This window comes from Talpa occidentalis, unplaced genomic scaffold (genome assembly GCF_014898055.3).
Source record: "Talpa occidentalis isolate TD23 unplaced genomic scaffold, MPIMG_talOcc4v2.1 talOcc4.12, whole genome shotgun sequence".
Taxonomy (NCBI): domain Eukaryota; kingdom Metazoa; phylum Chordata; class Mammalia; order Eulipotyphla; family Talpidae; genus Talpa; species Talpa occidentalis.
Genome location: NW_023601212.1, coordinates 6,903,599 through 6,929,542, shown reverse-complemented (window position 1 = coordinate 6,929,542; position 25,944 = coordinate 6,903,599). Strand labels below are relative to the sequence as shown.

Sequence of the window (25,944 nt, the reverse complement as noted above, 5' to 3'; positions counted from 1 at the left end):
AGCAACGCCCCAGACGGCGACAACCAAGCCCTGCGCGGGCAGCACAGGCCACACAAGACACGACATGCCCACGAGAAAACACCCAGACGATGCCCGTTAATGAACCAAAATTCGTCGCTCCTGCAGCCCAGAAGGAGATTTATACTGTTTAAAAAAAAAAAAAAAAGACCGAATCACTGGCCCAAGCTTTTTTTGTATCAAGAAACTAGAAAATTAATAAATCAACTCAAAAGGAGAAATGACAAAATGGGAAACAGCAACACACGGAGCAAACCATTAGCTGGTGCTTTGGCTGAAACAGCAACAACAAAAGCCTCTCCAGACAGACGCCGCCGCCCCTGTGCGGCCTGGAGGGGCGCAGGGGGTGCGGCTGAGGACACGCGGGCCGCTCCCCGCCAGCACACTCGCCGCGGCGGCCCCCCCCCCACCGTGGCTGGTTAAAAAAACCCCGAGGGGCAGCACGTCCTGTGGCGGCTCCAACCACACACGAGGCCGAACTCCCGGCTCGCCCGGCTCCCCGGCCTCTGCCCCCCTCACAGCTGCTTCCCTCGGGCCAGACGCCCTCCCCCGCCCGCCCGCCCCGCAGCCTCCCCGGAAGCCCCGCCAGGGCGTGTCTGGTTCTGCTCGTCTTCCCGGACGCCCCTCACAGGCACCTTCACCTTCACCTTCCCGACAGCCGCTTCCCGAGCTCGCGTTCTCACGGCTGCCTTTGGGCCTCGGCTTCGTGGTGGTCTCCCGGGGAGCCGGGGCCCCACCGGCGGGGGGAGCAGCACGTTCCGGTTCTGCGGCACATTCCCCTCTGCTTCCGGCCACGGCGGCCGCCCCTTGGCCTTTGCCCCTACAAGGGCCACCAGAAGGCGGGTGGCGGGGGTGGGTTTGGGGGCTTTCTAAGCGCCGGCGGGTTTTGCAAGTGTCTGGTTTTCCTTTTTGCGCGTCTGTGCTGGCCAGGGAGAAAAGGGGGCGCAAAGCAGGGACGGCCGTCACCTTCGACTACCTGCAATTCCTCCTAGATCTGCTTCCCAGAACTGCGGACGCGCCCCGCGGCCGGCCCGGCCGCCCCGTCGGCTCGCGCTGCAGTGAGAGAACACCCGGGACGCGGCGCCTAAGCCTCGCTCGCTCCTCGCCGTTCTAGGCCAAGGCGGAGGCGGGGGCGGCGTGGTCCAGTCCAGACGTGGCCGGCCCGGGTCTGCAGGCTCCGCTCGTGCTCTCGCGGGGGCACGCACACACCAGGCCCTTCCTGCCCCTGTAAGGCCGCATCCCGGGCCCCACCTCATGACCTCCTCACCTCCTCGCCCCCCCCCTCGCCCCGGGCGCCAGGTTATCCTTGCCCTGCACGCTGGGGATGCGGACGGGCCCGGCGTCTCTGCTACCGTCAGGGACCGCCGGGCTGCGGGGGCGCCCCGCTTTGTGCTGCGCTACCTGGATCCGGCTGGTGCCTGCGGCTCCTGGAAAAATCAAGCTGCTTCATTTAGGGTTCAGGGGTGTGCGGACTCTCCAACAGAACTTCCCGGCCCCGGTCTTGTATCTGTGGCCTCCCCCCTTCTCATCCTGCACATCCCACTGCCCCAGCCTCCCGCCAAAACAAGCCCAGCCCCTCCCCTCACTTCCGTTCGGGTCCTCTGCTGTCACCGCCTCTCCTGAGCATCCTGTCCCCTCCAAGGGGCTTGGCCATCCGGACCGCGCCCGTGTCACCAAGCCTCTCGGGACACCACACTTGGGACGGGTTTCATTTTCCTTTATTTTTTTTTAAAAAAGCCCCTAAGTTCTATGGCTTCCACGAAGCATCGGAGAAACCGAAGTGCCATTTCTGTACACTTTGTAAAGCAAGACTTAGACGCACACGCGCCTGGGAAACCGCCGCCGCCTGGGCGCCCCCAGCCGCTTCCGCCGCTCGGGCCTCTGGGGACTGGCGGGGACAGCGCCCCCCATGGGCGGCCCTGCCTGGCATGTGCCCGGGGGCTGGACAGGGATTTAAGGCGCTTGTCTCCTGCGGCTGTGCGGGCGGCGCTGAGTGGACACCAGCAGCCCATGCACACGGCCTCCGGGATGGGCAGCCGTGGGGGAGGCCGGCCCCGGGGCAGGAACCCGCTCCCAGGGCCGTGGCCGCCGCGCCCAAGCTTTGGTGCAGCATTTTGGTTGGAGGCCGTCGCCACCCCGCCATCCCCTTTAGTGTCGGGAGGCCCAGGAGCGGGTTCACCCCACAGCAACACCCCGCAGCGCCCCCTCCAGAAAACGGCCTTTGGATGAGGGAGACAAGCTGGACTTTATGACACTAACGGGGCGGCGGCCGGACGGCGCTGCGTGCTCCTCGCTCGTGCGCGCAGGGGGGCGCGGGGCCGCGGCCGCTGTGTTCTTTCCTTGTTTAAATAGTTAATGCTCTCGGGGGGAGACTAAACACAGGTGTAGAAATTTTGGCCAAAGTCTACGTGAAGGAAGTGGCCCGTGGGGGTGGGCAGCTCTGGCCGGCCCCGCAGTCTGCGTCCCAGCTGGGGTCACACACCTGTGGACACACCCGCCCGAGGGGGGCAGCAAGAGGATTCAGGGCACCACACGCTCCGGCTCACTTGTGTCGCTGCATCGATTTTCTCTTTCTTCTCTTGAAGAAACAGCAGCACCTGCGAGGGTGGGAGGGTGTGAGAGGGGGTGGGGGCGCCCAGGGCACCCCCCAGTGGCGGCCCAGGCCTTACTTGGTGTCATCCGCCACCTCCACCTCTGTGGGCGCTGTGATGGGGGCGTTGGAGTGACCGGCAGTGGGGTCGTCTGCGTTCAGCTCCCCGTTAGTGGAGTTTAGCGCCTGGGGGGTTGGGGAAGCAGGAGTCAGGTAGGCTGAGCGCTGCCCCCACGCCCCACCCCTTCCTCAGCCGGGCCCCTCACCTGGTTTTTGCTGTGTAGCTGGGCTTTGTCTCGAGGCTGAGACTGCGAAGGCAGGTCGGTGTGGACCGTGCCGATGGGCGTCGGCTACAGAGGGCAAGACGGGCACTGAGACGCTGCAGCCTCTCCTCCCCTCAGCAGGGCCAGCCCATGGGCAGAAATCCCCCACCCACATCCAGGGCCCTCCTTCTGACTCCCAGAGTCCTCCCAACCCCATCCGGGGCCCCACCCGCCCCCTTCCAGAGCACTTCCCCCACATCCACCCACTTCAGTTCTTTCCACACACCACAGGTATCCACCCCGCCCAGGGCTCCCCTCATGGCCGGGGCTCTCCCCCAGGTGCCAGGGCCCCACGTACCAGGGGCTTCCCAGCCCAGTCGTACTCATAGTCAAACACGAAGCCGCTGCGGTCAAACAGGTCGGTGAAGAGCTTGCGCAGGTAGTCATAGTCCGGCTTCTCGAAGAAGTCCAGGCGCCGCACGTAGCGCAGGTACGTGGCCATCTCCTCTGTGGGGAGCCAGCAGGGCCGGTCAGGCGGTGGCAGCGCCGGGGAGCCGTGGGGCTCTGGGCGAGGACTGGGGGCGGGGGAAGCAGGCCTCACCTGGGAAGCTCTCACACAGCACCTCGATGGGAGTGGCCCGCTTGGTGTCCCCGATCTTCTGGTAGCGCTCCTTGAGTGTGTCGGCCTGCGGGGACGGCAGTCAGGGCCTACCCTTGCGGGCACCCCTGCCCCGCCCCGCCCGGCCGGCCCAGCCCACCTTGAGGCCCTGCCAGGGCAGGCTGCCCCGCAGGAAGTACATGAACATGTGGCCCAGCGCCTCCAGGTCGTCGCGGCGGCTCTGCTCTGGGGTGGGGGGGAGGGAGTCAGCAGGGCCTGTGACGGGGCGCCAGGCCCTGCGGCCCTCCTTCCCGCGCCCCCGCACTCACCCTTGCCCAGGTGCGTGTTGATGCTCATGTAGCGCGCGGTGCCCGTCAGGCTCTTGTGCTCGCGGTACGGGATGTGCTTCTTGGTCTCGGGGTCGATGTACTCCTTGGCCAGGCCGAAGTCGATGATGTGGATGGCGTGCTGTCTCTTGGTGCCCGGGCGCCCGACCAGGAAGTTCTCGGGCTTCACGTCTCGGTAAATGAGGCTCTTGGTGTGCACGTACTCCATGCGTGTGATCTGGGGCAGGGGCACGCTCAGCGGCTACCCTGGGCCCCCGCCCGCCCTCCCCGCCCCCCGCGCCAGGACCCCCAGCGCACACCAGCTGGATGGCGATCATGAGCACCGTCTTCAGCGTGAACGTGCGGTCACACAGGTCGAACAGGTCCTCCAGGCTGGGCCCGAGCAGCTCCAGCACCATGGCGTTGTACTTCCCGCAGGGGCCGAAGTAGTAGACCTGGGGGACGCCCTCTGCAGACCACACAGGCGCGCGCTGCAGCAGGGCGCGGGCGCCCACCCGCCCCCTCCCGCCCCTAGGCCTGACCTCCAGTCTGGCTCCCCGCCACCCGGCCAGGGTCCCCCCCCCTTTCACACCCAGCCCTCGCCCCTCCCCACAGCCCGGGCTGGCCGGTACCTGTGGCGCTGAGCTGCTTGTAGAAGCGGTACTCCAGGTGCAGCTGCGGCGCCCGGGACTTGATGGGCTCCTGGGGGAGCAGGCAGACGGTCACCCGGACTGTGGGCACGCCGCTCCCTCCACCCGAGACCCTCAGGGCCTAACAGGAGGTGGCCCCTGGAAAGCCCCTGCTGGTGCCACCGGGTCGGGCCCTGGCTGGGGGTGGGGCAGGAGGCCAGACTCACCAATTTGATAGCTACGTATTCATTTGTATAGAGATTCTTTCCTGCGGAAGAGAGGTTCGTCAGGACAGCGGAGCCCCCTCACCCCACGGCAGTCAAGGGGCCGGGGGGGGGGGGGACCCACTCTCTCCAAGGGGGACCTCCTATTCCTGGGGCAGCCATCTTGAGTTTGGCACTGCCCTTCCAAGTCCTGAGACAGGACCCAAGGCACCCCGCTGTGGTGCGTGCCCCCCTCCTTCCCTTATCTCCTGGAGCGCCACCCTGCCTTCCTGCTGTCTCCTCTCCTACCCCCACCCCCGCCCCCATAGCGCCCCTGAACTGTGTCCATCCCTCCTGAGGCAAACCCTGCCTCTGCCTCAAGAGGCTGCTCCCAAGTCGTCTGTGGGACCCCTTCCTGCCTGCACGCAGCACACTCCACCCCCCCATCTAAAAAAGGGGGAACAAAGACGCCGTGACCCCTTGGCCTCTGTGGGGAAACCGGAGAACTGGCGCCCTCACCCCCCCCCAGACTCCGCGAATCACTGACCCCTACGCCATTTACCTACAGTCTACCCCTCCGGGCTCCCAAGAACGCCCGAGGACTGGCACCCCCAAACTCATCTTCCTTTTCCTGGGCACCTTTTCCACCCGGACCTGCCTGGTAACTGCGGATGTGAATGTCTGCTAGATGCCCCCCCCCAGGGCACCCATTCCATCCACCCACCAGGCTCCCCGAACAGGGGCCCCGGGTAGAGGCCGCGGCCAGGGAGGCTGTCCCATCACCCAGAGGACTTCCCCGATGCGCGCTGTGCAGCCTCTTCCGTACTCCAGCCACAGCCTGCTCCCTGGGCATGGACTCCTCTCAGGTCAGGAAGGTAGGAACAGGCCTTGGCACTGCCCAGTACCGGCATCCCACCTCAACTCGTCAGCTGAAACCCTGCCCTGCGGCACCCCACAAACGCTGGAGAGGTGGGGTGTTTGGGGGCTCAGGGCTCCAGGAAGGGTCCTGCCTTCCCATGGAGGACCGTGGAACTCGGGCCACGCGCCCTGCATTGTGTGCCCCACACCCACCCGGCTTGGTGATCAGAGGCCCCTGCCACCAGCTGTCCTGCCATCCTGGAGTCACCTTCTCCAGGCCCCTGAGCCCCGCTCCTCCAGGAACGTCACGCGGCATCACCCAGTGGCTGCTTGCTACTCCCAAGTGGGCACCATCGTGGGAGATGCCACTGCCCTCTGTTGGGGTGCCCCATGCACGGGTTCCTCCCCACCCACGTGGTGGGAGAGACACTGCTCACAGGCAAGGGCTCCCCACACCCGCCGCCAGTCCTGCCGCGGCGCTGGTATGGAGGCATCCTTCTGTCCGGCCGCTCCGGGCCCCCTTCCAACTGCGGTGTCGTCCGCTGTTCTACTCCAGACCGCCGAACGCGCGGGGGAACCAAGGCGCGTGTCCTGGCAGTAGCCACCCAGCCAGGTGAGGTGCGCACGGGTGCCCAACAATTCGGGGCTCCCGGAGGTTTGGGGCGCTGGCTATGGGTGTTGTTTTGCAATGTTTATTTTCCAGCTGCTGCTGGAAGGGCGCGTCATTGCTGGGCCATGCCAGGCTGAGTCAGGGCCGGGCTGTTCTTCCCCAAATTCCACGTCTCTCACGTCTACTTCTCCCCGTGCGGGTGCCGCGGGCCCGCTCCTTGCTGTAAGCAGAGGCCGCTCACAGGCCTGTCAGCAGGGGCGGAAGCTCCTGTCCAGCCTTGGCTCCTGGAATTTGAGGGAACCAGCACGGTGCTTTATTATGCGACCTCAAGCACGCAGCCGGCCACCGGAGAAACGGACAGGGCGCCCTGCGCCCGGACTGGCACCGTATGTCTAGTGCATCTTGAGCGACGACAGCCCCCCGCCCCCTGCAGAGTCCACGGTGCGCTCACATTTCCTGCCTCCCCGCAAGAGGCGATTTTTACCTGTGAAGGGCGCACACCTGTAAATGTCCCACAAGACAAACCATCACCACACTCTGGAAAGTTCCCTCGTGCTCCCTTCCTGGTCAGTCCCACCTTCACATCCCAAGAGGCAGTCCCGAGGCAGAGCTTCAGCAAGTTCTCCCTGTGCACGGCGAGGAGCGTTGGGCCGTCCCAGCACCTGCCCAGACACCGCAGGACACCAGGAGTTTGCAGGGAACTGGCCACAGGCCTTTCCGGGCAGCCCCCAGGGCTGCTGCCCAAGTGGAACTCGAGGCGAACTGCATCCCACGGCAGGCAAGGCGGAGCCCTCTGTGCGCTGGCGACTGCGAAGGGCTCAGCCCTCCTGCCTGGTTTTAACCGGAGCATCGTTCTTCACCACGAAGGGCCCGCAGCGTGTCCCGACAGCGGCTGGGGCAGGCGGGCGCCACCAGAGCCTTTCCCCGGGCTGCGCTCCTCTGTTCCTGCTCTTAGCAACGGGCTTTGATAAATTCTGATGCCGTCTAACTGATCCTTCATGGTAACTGGTCATTCTTTCCTGTGTCCTGTTGAAGAAACCATCACGCTCGATGGCACATGAGTTCTGGGAGAGGCGGAGCGCTGAGGGCCCAGCCCAAGTTTAAAGTTGTATGAGAATGTTCATGAGCGTGTGTGTGAGACGGGTCAGCGTGACAGTGTGAGCGTGCACGTGCACACATCCACGGCCAGCTTCAGGTCTAGATTCCGGCGCCCTGCGGGAGTTTAGGAGCCCAGGCGCCCTGTCTGGCGTGTGAGCAGGCCAGTCTGCGAGGCCTCACAGAGAACAACTCCAAGAGCTGTGAGAAGGCGTGAGGGCGTCCCGAGGCGAGAAGCTGCTGGACCTGCAGGCATGCAGAGCACAGAGTTCCCTCCCGCCCAAGAAAACCCTCCCAAACATTCAGCCGAGAACCCACGAGTTAGGAGAGGGGTGACTCCAGTCCTGTGCTCAGCCTGCCTCGCACAGCCCTGCTAGTCCCTGACGGAAACAAGAGAGCCCCAGGAGAACGCGAAGCCCACGCTTTTAGCAGGCAGCTCCCACAAGGTCCAAGACATACAACAAAACATCAGGAGAAACAGGACTGTGGCAGGAAAATCAAAGTCAAAGGTGCCACAGGCATTGGCTTTTAAGCAGCTGCTGCAAGTGTGTTCACAGGAACAAAGGAAAAGCTGGCCACCACGACCGAGCTGACAGGGCCTCTCCACCGGGAGTCAGATGGAAGCAACAAGCACCACGCATGAAAGGGGGAATTCCCGGAGGACGGAACAACAGACTGCAGTGTGCAGAAAAGGGCCGCGAACGGGCTAGAGCAGGAGCAACCGACTGAAGCAGAGAGGGAAAGTGGCAGAACACGGAAGAGTCGGAGGGGCCTGTGAGGCAGCAGCCAGCGCCCTCACACACGCGTAACCGGGGCCCGATTATGAAGGAAAGTATGAGTGAGGCATAAAAAATGCTTTTCCAAATTTAATGAAAAAGGTGTCAATATACAGATCCAAGCAGCTCAAGGAAGTCCAAGCAGGGCAGCACAGAAGCAGCCACGCCCACGCGGAGCGGCAGCCAATTCTGAAGGCAAACATCAGAAGAAAACCTTCAAGGCAACCAGGGGACCCACTGCAGACAAGGAAGAACGCGGAACGTTCGTCACCAGGGAAGCCCAAGTAAAGCCCCACATGGAAGACCACGCCACACCCGCCAACTCGTGCTAAGTGGCAAAGTCCAAAACCCCAAGTGTCAGGGAGTCTGTGTGCGCCCCAGGACCCTCCTGCACTGGAGTGTGAGTTCACGCGGGAGTGGCCACACTGGAACCCAGCCGGGCGGCTTCCCAAGCACTTCCATGTGGCCCAGCGCGTCCATGGAAACACAGCACAGAAACTGGGGGGGGAGATGTGCAGCGCGGGGGTGTCTGTGAGGCCCAGATTGGGACACGGCGACAGCCCTAAGCAGGCAGGCGAAGGAGCAGCACAGGGCAGACCACTGCCCCCGGAGCACCGGAGAGGAATTGGCTACGGACACCCTCCAAACTGCGGTGAGCCAAAGCAGTCAGGCAGAAAAGAACACCTCGACTGGAAAGAAAGGTGCAGGTGGGAGCCGCCCACCGCCCTCGGCACCCCCTCCTCTGTGCTGACCAGCGCCGTGTAGGCTGTTGCTCTGCCGCCCAAGGACAGGCCCCCACAGGCTCGCTTTGGCGAGCGGCCGAAGCGTGTGGTGCCCTGCCCACCGCAGAGGTGGGTCCGGGGTATGTTGGCGCGTGCCCATCTGTGTGCTGCCTGCCTGTGTGTGCATGCAGGACCCGGCACACACGTGTGCGTCCTCCAGTGGGGCGGCAGGGTCAGGCAGCTATCCGGCTCGCGTTCACGGCAGCCTCAGAAGCGAGCGTGGTGGCCTAGCATCAGTCCTGCTGTCCTTCCCACCAGCGGAGCCCGGGCCCCAGCCCTAACGACCTGCTGGCTCAGAAGCCACAAGCCTGGGGCTTCCCGATGCCACAGACAGAAGAAGCAAAAAGACTGTGGCCCCAACCCATCCCGGCAGCCTCCAGAACAAGCTCGGGTGTGGCTCTAGGGCGGGACATGTTCTCAGCCAGCCACTCAGGACGCTGGGCACGTCAGGAGAGCACAACTGGCCGCCGGACGTGCGTCCAGGGGTCCCCACAGCCCCTGAGAGCCAGCGCGGGAGGAGGTGAGCACGCGTGCACCTGAATGCACGGACATGTGTCACAGGGTGGTTTTTTTGTCGGCCCCTGAGCACAGAGGGCCCAGACCCCAAAAGGACTGTCCTTGGGCCTCAGGCCGGGACTGCGCGTCCACCCCTCTTCCTCGGCCTTGCTGGAGAGAGAAACTCACAGAACTTACCTGTGTTCCCGATCTGACGACTCAGGCAGAACGAGAGGGTGTGGCTCCGGCTGGCGGCCTTCCCACCCTCACCCCCAGGCCCCCCGGTGCGTGGGCTCACCTAGCCGGAGCTCCCCGAAGTTGCCACAGCCTATCTTCTTCCCGACACGGAAGTTGGGGCCCACCATCAGGACCCCTGAGCCGGTCCCCGCACTCCGGCCGCCGTGGCTGGTCCGGCCGCCGGCCTTGGACATCCTCCGGCCCTCCTCCGACTCCCCTTTCCCTCCTTTCTTGTCAAAATCCATAAGTTTGTGGTACCCTGGCCTCTCCACGGTTACTCTGCTGCGGTGCAAATCCCGGGTCTGCGGAGACCTGTGCTCTCGGTGGCTCCTCGGGACTAACACACCATGGGGCCCGGCGCCTGGCGTCCCCACGGGCTCCCGCTAGTGAGACGTGGGCACACGCGCTGGCCGGGCCACGGCACTCATCTTGGTGGCCTCAGGGTCGGGAGAGGAAAGAGGACACATTCTGCTGACAGGTCCCGCGCCGCCTCAAATCTCGTAGCTACCGGCTGGGGAGAAACAAAGGCAGGGTCAGGGCACTCCGCCACCGGAGCGGCCACATACAAGGACACCACCACAGCGGCTCGGGGATGGATGAATTCTGGAAAGATCTCAGAAGGCCTGACCCTCCACTTTCTGGGGGGACAGAGAGGTGGCTGGCTGGGGGTCTGTCACGTGCCCAGCCGCCTCCAGGATGATTGTGGAGAGGGGGTGAGGAGTGGGGAGAGGGTCCCGGAGCCTGGGAGCCAGGATGGGAGGAACAGCTCGTCTCCCCAAGGCTGAGGGCAGGTGAGAGGTGAAGAACAGAAAGTACCTGTGGTGGGAACAGCGCCCACCCCGTGACATGGGGGAGACGAGCCATGACCCTACGGCCACGGTGTCAGGGGCCACGCGGAGAGCAAGGCTCAAAGGAAGGGCTGCCAGGGCAGGTGAGGGGGGCCGTGCCACGGGCACCGGGAGGGCCAGCCGCCCCGCCAGACCGGGACGGAGTCCTCTAAGATGCAACTTGGCCCGAACCCCGGACTCCCCCACCTGCCCGTGGCCCCCGACAGCTCTCGTCCCCACCAGCACTGTCCCACCGGCCCTGGCTGCCTCCTGTCCCCTCACACCAAAGGCCAAAGGAGTCTCTCTTAAAAAAGCCAGTCTGCTGCCTGCCCCGCTCATGGCGCCCCGGCCCTGCCGGGTGCTGGTGTGACATCAGAATGACTGAGGGAGGAGGGAACACACAGGCACTGGGGGGGGGGGAGACACGGACCAAAGGGCCGCGTGGGGGAGCGGCAGGCTCCTCACCAAGAGGTGGCACGCCTTGGCGGTGAGGGCGAGGGAGCAGACACCATGTGGACACAGCCCCCCGGCACACGGCACCCCTCCCAAGCGGCCTCCCGGCACACACCAGCACTCAGCGAAAGCAAGTCAAGGGTGGCAGCATCCCCGGTGCCCCCAGGCGGCTTTGCTACCTGCCCTGATGGGGAGCCCCTAACCACCACCAGGGGCCTGGCCAGCTGCAGATGGACCAAGGGGCCAGCCAGCCACCTCCCGTCACATGCGAGCGAGGGCGGAGTCGGGGTGACTCGATACCATGACCCTGAGCCAATCAACCCGGGGCCCAAGGCTGCCCTGACCTGCGGCAGGGATGAGGCCCTCAGGTGATGAGAGAATCTGAGAGTGGGGGGTCTCCAAGGACCAGAGCAAGGGCAAAGCCCCATGGGGCGTGATGCGGGAACACACCCTCCCACGTTCACCCGCACTCGCGTCCACACCTGCACACGCACACCCCCGCGCGCGTCCACATGTTCCCGAGCCCAGTCCCCGCAGCCTTCCCTCTAAGAAAGCCAGGGCGGGTGCCTGGACTACAGGTTGGAATTTTCTGGACAGGCAGCAGAGTCTGTCTACAGGATGGAGACGGGCTCATGGCTGCCCTGACTGGCTGTGTAGACAAGCCCCCCCCGGCCTCCCGAGAACCACCTCGGTGGCCCCAGCCCCGGCCAGCCCTGGGACCAGCTCACCCAGGCTGGCCCTCTCCCAAGCTGTCCTGACCGGGGACCACCCGAGCAGAGTGAGATCGGACCTGGCACACGGCGTGCCAGCTTGTCTGAACGCAGCTCGACACTCGTGGCTGGTGCCATCTGCACTGCGGCCCACGGCCCAGCGGAAGCTTCCCAGCCTGCTGCCCAGGCTGTGAACGGGTAGCAAAGGCCCAGAGTGGGAGAGGGAACACCCACCCCACAGACCCTGATGGGCCTTCCCCAGCCGGTCTCAGAACGTCCAACGAGGGGAGGAGGGAGCCTGCGTGGACCTGGCGACCCTCAGGTGCCTCCTCCGGGCCCTCGCCCCTCATGCTGGCGGCTGGCAGGTGCCATTTCAAATTGTTTGCTCCCCCCGAAGTGGGCACGTGGGGCAGCGCTGACCAGCCCCTCTTGTCCTGAGTCAGCTGAAGGGGATGAGGGCTCAAGGTCAAGAATCTGGGCGTCAACAGTGACCATCGCCAGGCACATAAACACACACCGAGAAACCGAAGCAACAACTCAGAGCTCAGCCCTTCTGCCTCCCCCTCCTTCAGGGACAAACGCCCTGCGACGGCACACTTACTGCTTCCACCAGGACCACGCGCTACCCTGCAGGTCCCAGCGCAGAGCCGTCGGGGACGGGTTAGGGTCAGAGCCGATGCACTGCAGGGTCACCGTCCACAGCTCGAGCACTGAGGCCCTTGGACATGCGTGGCAAGTTTCCACGCTAGGTCTCCTCCTCAGGTAGACAACGATCCAGTGAGCGGTGCGTGGCACTGGCCTCACAGGAAGTCACCAGCGAGGCCACAGGGGGTCTGGTGACATCAACAGCTGTGCCTGTGCGGTGGTTATACCATACTGCTGTTCTCGCCGTGCGCCACGCCTGCTGTGCAGGACACTGGGCAGGGCGAGGCAGAGCACTCCCAAGTGAGGGATGCTTCCCGCCCTGGGGGCCAGCCCAGACTCATTGCACCCGCAGGTGCCCCTGGCCATTGGGCACAAAGGAACAAGGCCTGGCTGGCTTTTGGGGTGGTCCCTCGGATGGGCATGGGACCAGCGAGGGTGAGACGTGCTCTGCAAGGATCCTGCCTCCCACGCCCCACTGGCTATGTCCCTGGACACAGCCTACACGGTGAGAGGGTGAGGAGCTTCGGGGATGGTGGCCAGGCCCCCCAGGATGGACTCCCAGGTATCTGGGGACCTACCTGCCTACACCTGGAAACAGCAAAGTCCCTTCCGATGCACCTGGGGTTCCGCCTAAAGGCTGTTTATGTAACAGCATGTCACCGCAAGTCTCCCTAACAAAGCCGAAACCACCTTCCTCCTCTGCCTCCTGCTCCCAGGTGAGGGGGGTGAAGCACGTGCACCTGGCACATCGGGGCGGCAGAAGCGTCCCAGAGAAAAGTCAGAGCACCTCGACCAGGAGGGTGGACGCCTCACACTTGTATTTGGAGTTCCCAATTTACATCACTCCAGAACACTCCAACACCCCAAAAGGAAGTCGCGTGCCCGTCGGCAGTCACCCCCCGCCCTGGCTCCCCCAGCCGACTCTGTGGCTGGGCCCGTCCTGGACGTTTCTTGTCAGGAACTCACGCCGCGTGGCCCTGTGTGTCCGGCTTCTCTCCCTGAGCGTCGTGCGTCCAGGGTCCCTCCCGGTGGTGTAAGTGGCAGATATGCCCCCCTTGGCAAACTATTTTAATTGCCCGAAAACTGCCCAGGTGCTCTCCAGCGGGTGCCGCCACCTCACACCCAGGGCCATACAAGGGCCGAGTCCTCCCAGTCCTTCCTGCTTGTTTTTGGTTACAGGCATGAGGCGCTTCCGAGTTCCATGTCCTGACACACGCACCTTCCACTCACCAGAGGCCACAGCTCAGCCCCGGTGCCAGGTCCAGGCAGGGGAGGTGGCAGAAAGCCCGAGTGGGTGTGATGAGGCCAAGCCCCTGCCGGGCCTAAGGACCCAGAGGACGAGCCCCTTCTCAGGGTCCCCTTTGTGTCCTCACCCGAGGCCCCTCTCAAAGTCCAGGGTCTGGTGACACTGTTCTCTGCAGAGACTGCGGCAGCAGCGCCATGCGCGGGGCTTGATGACAAGCACGCTCCGTACCCTGCCCTCCCCCGTCTCTGCAGAGAAGGAAACCGAGGCTGAGCGTTGAGGCAGCCAGTCACAACACGGCCTGGCCACACAGGACCCAGGGCCGGCTGCGGGGCTGGTGTTCTCAGCCTGCGCTACAGCGGGTGCTGCCCCACGCCTGTGCACCTCCACCCCCGAAGGCCACATTTTGAGGAACTCCTGGTCCAGAAGGGGGACTTCCAACCAGCAAGGGCGCCCCTCCGTAAACACACTCCCGGCAGCTGGGGGGCGGGGCAGGAGCGGTGAGGACCCTCCGAGGCAGGGACTGCATGACAGAGCACAGGGGCACTGGAGGGACTTCGGGAAGGGGTGTGAGGGTCAGTGCTTGGTGCTGGTCCCACGTTCTGCGGTCTGCTTAGGACTTGTGGGCAGCAAAGAGACAGCAGCCAGGTGAGTCTGTAACGACCCCACCTTAGACCACCACGATGTGAGTGACCCTGACAGTACCGGAGGGCCTGACGGTCCTATCTGCCCCATTTGCTCCAGTGACACAGAGCAGGTGAATGGCCGCCATGAGCCACTATCCCCAGGCACAGAGGGCACAGGAGGCAGAGGGCAGGAGCCTATGGCTCCAGGAGCAGCCTGAGGGCTTCAGTCCTCTTATCTACTGACCGCAGGTCAAGACCCAAAGGGCAGCAAATTCAAGAGGCTCTGGAAGACAGACCCCAGCATGCCCTAGGCCACACCACCACCCATGGGTGGCACAGGGGCAGTCCACTTCCTCTCCTAGGCAGCAACTGCAAGCCACACACTGGCTTGTAGGGGAGGGGGAACATAGAGGGGCCTCTGGAGTTGGACTGTGCCAATGGCCACACCTGGGTGGAAATGGTAGCCCCAAGATCTCAGGGGAGCAGATATACCATGTGACCTCTGTCCTGGCCCTGGTCCCAGAGCTAGAACTAAAAATAATCACACTTGGGGATGGCCTCCCCTCTCACAGGATCAAAAATAAATCCAGTCTCAACCAGACCAAGATGGCCCCCAACTCTGTCCCTTGGGCACCTGGAAAGCACCCCACAGGGGAGTGGACTATCAAGCCCTAGGACAGCTCCCCACCACAGGCCTGGCTCCCTCACCCTCTGCCCCAGGCAGTAGCTAACCTCAGGCCAATCCCAGGCAGCCCTCGGAAGCTGCCGCCTGGAGTCCACATGGAGCAGGTCCTGCGGAGACGGGCCTGGCTGGGGTCGGAGTCAGAGACTGCTCTCCCCTGAGCACCTGCCTCAGGTGAGTTACCTGCTGCTTGCTTTTTAAGGTCCTCCATCTTGTCAGGGCCAGGGGCCAGCTCCCCTGGGGAGGCTCCAGGAATTCCCTTTTCTGCACATCTCCACTCAGTGATGTCACAGTCCCTGGGCTGACATCACTGGCATAGCCCCAGCCCAGAGCCAGGGCGAATACTGAGCACAAGTGGCAGCCGCCCTCCCTAGGGGCAGTCTCACAAGGACCCAACAGCACAATGACCCAATGACTAGTGTTGGCAGCGCCTCTTCCCTTGGGTTTAGCCAGGCATGGCTTCTGGTGATGGGGAGGAGGCATGGCGGGGCGGGGGAGACTGCACTCACCTCCTCCCTCTGGCAGAGCACCTCCCCGCAAGCCACAGCTCCTAGGAAATGCCCTAAAGACAGATCCCAACCTAGGCGACCCTCTGCTTCCTGGGTACATCCCCAATGGTCATGACCAGAGTGTTCCTGGCTTTAGGTAGGTGGGGAACCCACAGTGCCCAGGACACCTGAACCTCAGTGTGTCCACGGGGAGGGCCGAGGCTAAGGAATAGTGACCCCTCCCCATGCTAGTGGCAGAGGAAGTCCCGGGAGACCAAGACAAGGTGCAGGCACAGCAAGGCAAGGCACGAAACAGCATGCATGGACACAGGGGGCTGGGACATAAAACCAAGCATGAATGGTCATTGCAGCGTGACAGTGGTTTTGCTTTTCCTCTTTAAACTTTCCTGCCTTTTCCAAAGAGCACACAGGAATGTGAGTTACTTCCATGACTGCGAATAAACCCACACAGGAATAGTCCCTCAAAAGCCTCAGGCCCAGCTTCTGTGGCCAGTGTGGGTGGTCACCTCGTCATCCTGCCACAGGGAGCTGCTGCAGGGGGCACGGGGTCAGGTATCAGCCCACAGCCAACTCGAAACTGGAATTCTTGCCCACTTTCCCAGCATGGGTCAAGTCCCGAGATTCTAGAAACACAGACTAACCCTGGGAAGAGTGCTGGCACCCCAGGGCACCTGCCCGGAGCCTCCTGAAGAGTGGGTACCAATCTTCATGGGAACCCCGTGATTAAGGTGGGGGTCCTGATGGGACACCCTGAGAAGGAAAGATGCCGAGTTGTCAAGAGAATTCTGGTGGCGCGACAGAGCTGGACCAGAAGCGACGAGCGCGCTACGCAGACAACGCTCTCTAACAAAGTGCGCCTGCAGCGCTGCGGCGGGACATTAGCAATTTTTTAAAATATAGATTAACTTAAGAAGCCTATTGGTTATACTTTTAATAACAGAACACGTGAAGACAGATAAAAGCTCTGTAAAAGAAGCAAGTTTTCATAAAAGGCGACAGCAGTTCAGACGCAGGACACCGAAGGCAGGAGCGCAAGGCCCTCTGACCAGAACCGACCGCCCTGCCAGGGCACAGTCCAGGGCGCGCTGACTCCCCTCCATGCCCCCAACCCCACTCGTCCCTGAGGGCCACAGCCTTGTGCTCAGGCAGCAAGCAGGGGATGAGGGCCGTGGAGCAGACGCGCAGAGCACACGGGACACGGCCGGCCTCGCTAACCAGGACCCGCGAATCCCCGCCAGGGCTGCCTCGGCGCCACAGTGAGGACAGGAGCGGAATTTTTTTTAATTTAAAACCCACCATCCACTATACCCCCCATGCTTACTCCCACCCCCCACCTTCTTCACCTCTGGCAACCTCATTTGGTTTCAGTGCCCACTCATTTTCAGTTTATTGCATTTTGTCCATTTATGTGCTCAACTTCCTTATACTGCGTGTAGTCGTGGAACCATCCAGTATTTCTCATTATCGTTCTAGTTTTGCTTCGTGTAATCTCCAGGAGTTACTCTCCATTTGCTGCAAATGGCAACACTTTATCACCCCTTATAGTTGAGCATGGATTTCTATGGTGTGGATTTACCACGTCTCCTTTTTTTTTTTTTTTTTGCATAGAAGAACTGGGGTGCAGGCCAGAGGTGTGGGGGTTGAAAGTCAGAGTAGGGAGAGACAGAGTAGGGAGCAGGAAAGGCAGATTCACTGATACACACTGCTGAGGGGAGCAGCGGGGAGACAGGAGAGGTCTGCTGCGCCACATGTGGGTAGCTCCCTGGCTGGGGCTGGAACCCAGGCTGCAGCGGGGACAGTGCTGAGACTTAACCCCTGGGCTGCCAAGGAGGCGCTACCACATCTCCTTTGAGCACCTCAGCTGCTTCCACCTGTCTCAGCTACTGTGACTAACTGTGCAATAAACACTGTTGTGAATATAATCTGGATTCATTTTTTTCTTCCCTCACACCATGTTCCCGCCCCTTCTCCCCCCCCCCCCTTAACCTCAGGGGCCTCACTACATTTATTAACGTCCACTACTTTTTGTAAGTATTTTACTTTCTCGGATCATCCACTATGTAAATGTCTAGTATTTGCTTCTGTCATTGTCACTCACTTTACTACACAGAGTCCCCTCAAACTCCCTCCATTTTGCTGCAAACAGCTGCCTCTCACCTTTCCCTGGCTGAACAGTGTCCACATGTGGACACACCCTCTTCCTGACGCAGCCGTCCATGGACGCGCATCCAGGCTGCTTCCACGTTCTGACTTATTGCAAACAATGCTGCAAAGAACTCTGCGTGTAGTTTCTTGTGCTGATGGTTTCACATTCTGTAGACAGATGCCCAAGAGTGGGACCAGGGCCTCCCTGGTGGCGCAGGTGGTTGAGTGCAGCTGTGAAGCTGTCCTCAGCCCCTGCAGTGCTGGTTCGATCCCTGCCGGCCACGGAGCAACCCACATGGCGCGGCAGACCTCTCCTGTCTCGCCCGCTGCTCCCCTCAGCAGTGTTTTCGGTCTGCCTGCCTGTTCTGTTCTCCGCTCTGGCTCTGCTGAATCCTCTCACCCTCCCGTGAGAGACCGAAGTACACTGCTGAGGGGAGCAGCGGGCGGGCCATGTGGGACCCTCCTCTGGTGGCCGGGGAGCAGCCGGGGATCGAACCGGCACTGCAGAGGCTGCGGGCAGCTTCGCAACCCCGCGCTCAACCGCTGCGCCACCGGGGAAGCCCTCTCCATCTTCTTTTTAATCGACCAAGAGTCCTGCCCATCAAGGCAGGACCACTACAGCAGGGGAACGGAAGGCCAGCCAGCTCCTGAAAGGTGAGGGGGCCCCCTCAATCCAGACTTGCCCCCTGGAATTGGGTGTCACAGGACAAGGACCACAGCAGCTCTCCTCAGGGCCAAGAGGGCCCACAAAGTCGTCTCCCAGATTTCCCCAGATGCGGTGGCACTTCCCTGCCACACAGCAGAATCCTCTCCAGGATTTAGGATGCACACCAGCAACAGGTTGGGAGGGCTGGGAGCTAGACCTGACAGGCCTTGGAGACAGGAGCACAAGTGTCCCCAGAGGTAAATGGCTCCATTTTCTAAAGGCACAGCTTGGGGTGGCCCATTCTCCCAACACAGCAGAGGCTACAGCCACGCCCAAGGAGCAGCAGGCCCCACGGGTATGGCTGGAGTTCTTGCAGGCCTGGCAGGATTGTGACAAAGCGTGAATGGGGCCCACCTCTTGGATTTTGGGTGATTTTTCATAAACGTTCTTTAAAGATTTATTTATTTTTATACAAGAGCCAGGGTATAGGCCAGATGCGCGGGAGGGTGAGAGGATTCACCAGAGACAGAGTGGGGAACAGAACAGGCAGACTGACTGACACTGCTGAGGGGAGCAGCGGGCGAGACAGGAGAGGTCTGCTGCGCCATGTGGGATTCTCGCCAGCCGGCCGGGATTGAACCCGCGCTGCAGAGGCTGCGGACCGCTTCATAGTGCAGCGCTCAACCACCTGCGCCACCAGGGAGGCCCCATAAATGTTCTTTATGCTTTGCTATAACATATTAATTTTCTCCAATATATGAATAAACATACTGTTTTTGTTACTTAAGAACCCCAAGACAGGAGGTTGGTTTGTGGTCTCCCTAAGCACCTGGCCAATGCTATCGGTCACCGGATACACCTCCTCAGAGGAGAAGACGCTGCCCAACAAAGGCCCCAGGCCACACGCCCCTGTCTGAAAGGTCTCAAAGGGCAGGACCTGCCACAGTGTCTGGTACCAGCACATCCTTAGAATACCCGGTCTTCTAGAAACTGGCCAATGCTCCCAGACTAAGAGCCAAAACGCCTTGATGAAGGGTGTGGCCCCGGGACAGGAGAGATGACGCCAGGAGATGCAGGATACAGAAACTGGGAAGCAAGTTAGCAGCACATGGAGAATCGGGTCCTTATCCACAGTGGGGATCGATGGGGTGGCTGCTGTGGGATATGGTCAGTGGCTCCTGGGGGAGTTAGACAAGGCGTCATCATGTGACGCAGCAATCCTACTCCTCCACACGCCGAGAACGAGGCGCACATGTCCACACAAAAGCTGCACAACACATATCCACAACAGCACGACTCACTACAGCAGAGTGGGGACAACCCAGATGGGCCCCCCACAGGACCATCACTGGCCATGAAAAGGGGGCAGTTCTGGTGCTCGCCACCACAGGGAGGGACCCTGAACACACCATGCTCAGGGGGAGAAGCCAGACACGCGAGGCCATGTGTGTGTGAGCCTACTGGTGAGAAACATCCAGAACAGGCACAGCCACAAAGAGTGGGCTCATGGTGTCAAAGGGCTGGGGAAAGGACGGAGGCTACTGCTGGTGAGAACAGCATGTACTTCTGGGGTGACAGAACATTTGGGGATAGATAGAGGTGGCGGCTGTACGGTTATGTGACTGTACGAAACAACAAAAGTGCACACTTTAGTGAATTACAGCCTGTGAACTATATCTCAAATATTAAAAAGTAGAACTGTGCCTCCCTGGTGGCGCAGGGGTTAAGACACAACCTATGAAGCTGTCCGCAGCCTCAGCAGCACGAGTTCGATCCCCGGCCAGGGAGTTACCCACATGGTGCAGCAGACCTCTCCTGTCTCCCCGCTGCTCCCCTCAGCAGTGGATTTCAGTAGATCTGCCTGCTCTGCTCCCCACTCTGTCTCTGGTGAATCCTCTCACCCCCACTCCTCTGGCCTGTGCCCCAGCTCTCGTATGCATGGATGAGTAAATCTTTAAAAAAAAAAAAAAAAGCAGAGCTGTGACCCGAGGGAAGCTGGTAAGAAAGCACAGGGGATGGGCTCTGGTCAGCGGCCGGGGCAAGCTTCTGAAGCCAGGTGGTTCCCATGCACATCAAAACCTGAGCCCCTGGGTCACTGACTGCGAACGCCACATCCACAGCGCCTGCTCTGGGGCCTGTGCTTCCCCGGATGTGCTGAAACACACTGCTGAGGGGAGAGGCGGGCGAGACAGGAGAGGTCTGCTGCGCCCTGTGGGTTGCTCCCTGGCCAGGCCGGCCCATAAATACTTCCAAGGAACAGGGGGTGTGTGCCCACGAGAAACAAAAGATGCAGGAGCTGGCAAGATGGTGGGGAAGGTCGAACACGCTTGGCACTGAGAGCCTGCCAATCTACAAATGAGGCCCAGGTTGGGGCCCAGGTGCCCCAACCTTAACTAGTTCGGTCTCAGGTCTAGGGGTTCCGGGCTCACAGAGCACAGCTCTGATGCTGTCCACACCTGACAAGGGTGATGGCAAGCTCACACTTACATGTGTACACAAGGCTTATATATGTGCACTCAGGGCTCACGCCTATACACATACGTGGTTCACATATCAAGAGGTCCAGACACATCTAGGGGGCTGCTCTCCCCACACCAGTGGCCCAGGCAGCTGGTGACCCGTTAAAGACCTAGGAGAGACCCTAGAGGCACCTGGGCCTTGTTCTGCCCCCCACTGCCTAGAAGGCTGCCTCAGCCCACAGAGAGATGCTACTGAAGATGCAGATTCCTGGTCCAGATGACGCGGGGGTGGGGGGTGGGGCCTGGGAGCTATTCCTAGTAAACACCCAGCAGCCCTGCTGGGAGCCACCGCATAACCATGACCTCAGAGGCCGGCCACCTTTCCAGCCAAAATCGCCCTGAGTCCTGCCAGGCCAAGGCCAACCCGGGATGCCCGGCTGACACCGAGTCTCACATCAGCAGCGACCAACTCTTGTGTAAGCTGCCTCTGGGAAGTGATGACGCCAACAACTGCTGGCTGCAATCAAGATGAAGGTGCCCTGCACTTCAACTTGTTCTGCTCCCGGTCACCTCTGCACTGGGAGAACTGGGAGGCCCAGGCACAGGGGAGCTCCACACTTCCCAGCTGGCGTCCTTTGCACCAGGCACCGGAGCTTTGCACTCAACTTGTTTCTTAAAAACAAGCATTTCCAGGGGCCTTCCTGGAGGCACAGGGGTAAAAGACAGTGCTGTCAAACTATCGCCAGCCACTGCAGCACGAGTTCAATCCCTGGCCTGGCCAGGGAGCAAACCACATGGCGCGGCAGACCTCTCCCGTCACACCTGCTGCTCCCCTCAGCAGCATATTTCAGTCAGTCTGCCTGCTCTGCTCCCCGCTCTGGCTCCGGTGAGTCCTCTCACCCTCCCATGCTTCTGACTGTACCCAGTGTTTGTATAAATAAACAATCTTAAAAAAAAAAAAAAGAAAAAGAAAGAAAATTTGGCATCCAAACTTGATGAACCCTGAGTGGACAATCCACAGCCAATCTGAAAGAAATAATAACCTCCCAGTAATAACCTCGACAAGTGATTACAGGCCTAAATTATCATATCTTGGATATATTAAGCTATGTAAGATATATACTGAAGTGACTCTCACCTGTTCCTTTTGCTCCTTAATAAAGCCACGGCACATTTCCAACCAGCCCTGACGCTCTCCTCCTCTTTGAGGTGAGGGGCTGCCTGTCTGGAGTCCCCCAGTGCACGTGCCTCTGTGCACTGGTCACCACTGAGGCAGGACCTGCAGGACCACTTCACTGTCCGGGAAGCCCACGAGGGCTGCAGCTCCCACAGACCCCTGCAGCTCTCTGGGCAATGTACACAAGGCAGGGAGGTGGGCCCCAGCCTTGAGGACAGTGGAGTCTCCCGCAGCTCTGGGCTCTCTGCCCACGACTCACAGAGGTGGCTCCATATCAGTGCCACCTTCAACCTGGCAGAAGTGTCCCTGCCTCACCTGCAGATGACGCTCTCCTGCCACAGGTGTGCCATCCCAGGACAGCTGGAGGCCAGAGAGGGAACCGAACAAGGTCATACTGCCACACAGGCAGGCCAGCCCCATCCTCCAGGGCCAGGTTGCAGGGTGCTGGGGGTGAGGGGTCCATTCAGCTGGTTTCCCTCCATCAGTCTCCTTGTGTGTATGGAGGACTCCCCACTTGGATCTCTCTCCACTTCTTTCCTTAGACTTCCATCTTGAGGGGTGGGGTGGGAAAGTGTGTCATGGGCAGACAGTGAAAGCATCCCTAATAGAAGTTCCTGCCAGATTTGTCAGGGCAGCTTAAGGAAAAAGGCAGAAGCCACAGGTGTGGCCGGCAGGTTGGGGCAGGAGGGGTGGCAGTGACCAGATGGATCTGGGCGGTGGGCCCAGGTCAGCACTGCCAGTCCCGACTGCTCACCCAAGGCCCTCGATGGCCTGTCATGGCCCCAGTGTGTTCTGGCCTGGTGCCCATGTGGCTGTTAGGTCTATCCAGCCCTGTCTAGTCTCCCAAAGGGTGGCGACCACATGGCTGCCTCCTGAAGCTCAGCACCCATGGGGACCCACACCACCCATGTGAGTGGCACCGAGGGGCACAGGTGTGCATGTGGCTGGTCAAGTCCCATCTCCCTCAGAAGCAGGTCACTCAGGACTCCACTTCCTCGTCCACTGAGTGGGGTCAAAAAGGGCACAGGCCCAACCTCTCCGGGGGAAGGGGCCATTCTCTCAGGCACAGAGCTTCAAGTTGAAAGTCGCAGGACACAAAGGACACCAGTCAGACATTTGCTGAAGATCACTCCCCGACCAGACAGTCAGAGCCCCGGCGCACCCTCCTTCAGGCATGACAGCAGCCACCGACCTCTGAACGGAGGGTGACAGTGGATGGCAACAATGGACAAGGTTTTCCCTGCCTCTCTGCCACCCGGACCAAGTGCTACACAGCATGCAGGGCTCCTCCCTCCACTTAGGATTAAAACAAATCCACCTGAGTTCACCTGAGGCCACAATGAAGTTCACCTGGCACCCAGCTCCAACTCCAGTGCTGTCCACAGCCCCACCTCCCCTGCTCCCTGCTTACTTTTGGGTCTTGCAGGAGGGATTAAGGTCCTTTCTGCCAACCTCTGGGTTTCTAGAAAGTATCTGCCTAGTGGGCACCCAACCCAACTCGACCCCAGCCTGCCATGAGGGTCTTCTCTGCTGGAAGGTCACCTGGGAAGTTCCACAACTGGAGAGCATCCCTACGTGTCCTGACTGACTGTGTGGACAACTTGAGGGTGGCAAGGACACGCACAAACCCACCAAGGAATCCCATGGACAAAGTCCCCCAAGCTGTCAAGACACTGCCGAGCTATCTTGCTTCCCAATTAAAGGCTGGTGTGCTGGGGTGAGCAGACAGGAAAGCTTTCCATTTTAAAACACCTCACCTACTTCCTCTTCAACCCAGAGACTACTACTATATAATTAAAACAGGAGGAGGAGCAGCAGGCTGAAAGGAACCAGCAGTTCAAAGTAGCTGGTCTCCTCACAGCAGACACACACCCAGAGCCAGGTAGTGACACACTGCTCCCCAATTTGCTTCAGAGAAATGAGAGGGGGTCAAAATCAGACAAGACGCTCCAACTGCCTATAGTGGACAGAAAAACTAGATCTGCACAATGACCCCCGCAGACCCCGGGGGGTCTCCCCCATCACCGGGGTGGGAGTCCAGCCGGCTCAACGCAAACGCTCCCATGGGGGTCACAACTGTTCTGCCAAATGCAGCAGGCACAACCGGCCTCCAGCCCCAGATCTGGTCCTCCCCATGCTGAGTCCAGTCCACTGCCGAGCAGTCCTTCCATTCTTTTCTAGGCCCTGGGCTGAGGGGGTGGGGCAAGGATCACACACACCACCCCGGGGTGAACACTCGAGGGCCCTGGAGAAGTGGCAGCCTGCTGCACGACTAGGGGTGCTGCAGTCAGCACCCTTCCCCCCTGCCCGCAGAAACCAGAGAGGCTTCTTTCTCACAGCTTGGTGGAGACACAGGCAGAAAACAAAAACAAACTACCGGTGACAACCGCGAACTTCCCCCTTTCAAACCAGTGGGCTCCATTCAGGCTCTATTCTCCTCAAAGAGGAGGCTGAGCAGGACCAGCTAGCTGCCATCCCCTGGACCAGGGGACGCCCCTCCTCCCCAATGAAAGCAATTCCCTGGGTGCCAGGTTTCCCCTGGCCCAGAGCCCTTATGCATTTGGTTCATGTCTCACACCTACCAGCTACAGAAGTTCCAGGGCGGCAACTGCCAACTGAGCCTGCCATGCTCCCTGGCGGAGGCCCCAAAGGGCAGAGATCCCTGGGAGGGGGAGACCCACTGATGGAGGTGCGGACATCCCCCAGTTGCAGACTCTAGGAGGCCTGGATTCGCCACGGAGGGCACTGGGGAGAAAATGCAGGCCTCCACCTACGCACTCTGAACCGGCTAGGGCTGCTTCCTGCAAACAATGCCACCAGAGGCCAGGGAATAACCCAGCGCCCCGAGCCACCACAGGAACAGCACTGGGAGGCTCTCTGCCCCCCTCCAAAGCTGTGGCAGAGGAAGGCAGGAGAGGCAAGGAAGCCCTAGGCAGTACAGGGAGTCATGGGTTCTAGACGCCTATAAACGCATCTCACCCCCTTCCCATCCGAGTGTTTCCGGAAAACAAAGCTGGTGGCAGGGCGGAAGGGGGAGGGCCAGCACCGCTCCGCCAAAGTTCCTCAGCGGAGTCCGCAACAGGTCCCCCCACCACACCACACGAGACCCTCCAGCCCCAGCCGCACACCCTTCCCCGCCACAAGTTCCGGCTCTAGCTCTAGCGCTCCAGGACCTCAAGAGGGGGAGGTGCGCCAGCGCGGGGAGGGGGGGAGGAGACCCGGCCAGGCGGACCTGGTTAGGGGCTCTCTTCAGCGAAGAGTTGGAAGGATGGGGAGCCCGGGAATTGGTGGTAGACCTGAACACTGGGGTGCAATGAAGAGGGAGGCGGGCTGGGGGCTAAGTGGTCAACTGGGGGGTAGAGAAATAGCCGGGTCTGGTGCGAGGGATCAATGGGGTGTAGAAGCCACGAGATCTGGGGTTCCGCCGGGAGAGGGATTCTTAGCGTGTAGAGGCGGTGGGATCCAGAGAGCGGGGAGTCCAGGGTGTGGGGGACGGTGGGCTGTAGAGGTGGCAGGGGACGGGAAAGTGGGGGACAGGGGAAGTCACCAGGAGTGTGGTGGTTCGTGAGTTGTAGGGACGATGGGGCCCGGAGTTCAGGGGTCCCTGGGGTGTGGAGATGGTGGATTCCAGCTCCGCGGGGAAGGGGTGAGGATGCGCGGTCCACTAGGTCCAGGAGTCCACGGGGACAGGCGCAGGGGTGGCAGGGCGCGGGGCTGGGGGTGCTGGGGCGCTAGGCTCCGGGACACCTGGGTCCGGGAGGAGGGAGCAGGGGTCCGGGGCCGCGGCGCGCTGCCGGGCGCGCGCGTCGTTACCTGTCGGCCTCCTCCGTGGCCGTGGCCCCGCGGCCGGCGGGCTGGGCAGCCCGGGCTCCCTCAGCAGCGCGGCGCCGGCCCCCGCCGCGGGCCCCGCCTGCGCTCCGGCTCGGGCTCCCGCGCCCGCTCGGGCCCCCGCTGCCGCGCCACCGCCGGCCTCCGCATGCTGGGCGCGGGGCCGTCCCCGCCGCGCGGGCGCCCGGCTCACACCGACTCTCGCAGCGTCGCCCGCGGCCCGCGTTTACGCCGCCAGCGTCGCCGGGGGCGGGCCCGGAGTCCTCTGCGCAACCGCCGTCCCGCCGCGGCGCTCGGCACGTCACAGCGCGGGGCGGGGTCGGCGGCACGCCCGCCGTTTTGCGGCAGCGGGCGGCGCTGCACGACGGCCGTCGCGGTTTGCGGCCTCCCCGGGATTGCTGGGTCCCGGGCCGCGGGACCCCGGGAGGCGCGTGGGCGCGGGGGTGCACGCGGGTCGGGAAAGAGCCGGGTGGTGTCCACCCTCTCCGGGGCGGGGCTCCCGCGGTTGCCGTGG

General features: G+C 61.7%; 1 protein-coding gene across 2 annotated transcripts; it reads right to left on the bottom strand.

The window, feature by feature from the left end:
• Positions 1–1,694: 1,694 nt before the first annotated feature.
• On the bottom strand, positions 1,695–25,471 carry CSNK1G2 (casein kinase 1 gamma 2). Of its 2 annotated transcripts, none has more exons than XM_037504983.2 (12): positions 25,416–25,471; positions 9,542–9,991; positions 4,652–4,692; positions 4,428–4,497; positions 4,116–4,264; positions 3,799–4,033; positions 3,630–3,715; positions 3,473–3,557; positions 3,230–3,378; positions 2,875–2,958; positions 2,688–2,794; positions 1,695–2,615 (listed from the first exon to the last, which is right to left on the bottom strand). In XM_037504983.2, exons 2-12 carry the CDS (start codon positions 9,723–9,725, stop codon positions 2,561–2,563), a joined length of 1,245 nt encoding a protein of 414 aa, XP_037360880.1. In that variant the 5' UTR covers positions 9,726–9,991; positions 25,416–25,471; the 3' UTR covers positions 1,695–2,560. The 2 variants fall into 2 exon arrangements, with proteins under 2 accessions (XP_037360880.1, XP_037360881.1); XM_037504984.2 differs by lacking the exon at positions 25,416–25,471 and adding an exon at positions 14,850–14,921.
• Between the last annotated feature and the right edge of the window lie 473 nt (positions 25,472–25,944).

What these genes read in the sequence shown, in the direction of transcription:
- CSNK1G2 (XM_037504983.2), bottom strand. Translation starts at nt 9,725, where the DNA reads ATGGATTTTGACAAGAAAGGAGGGAAAGGGGAGTCGGAGGAGGGCCGG. An exon ending in CAAGCAGCTCAGCGCCACAG is followed by an intron (nt 4,265 to 4,427) that starts GTACCGGCCAGC and finishes TGTGGTCTGCAG; the next exon opens with AGGGCGTCCCCCAGGTCTAC. An exon ending in TCATGATCGCCATCCAGCTG is followed by an intron (nt 4,034 to 4,115) that starts GTGTGCGCTGGG and finishes CCCCTGCCCCAG; the next exon opens with ATCACACGCATGGAGTACGT.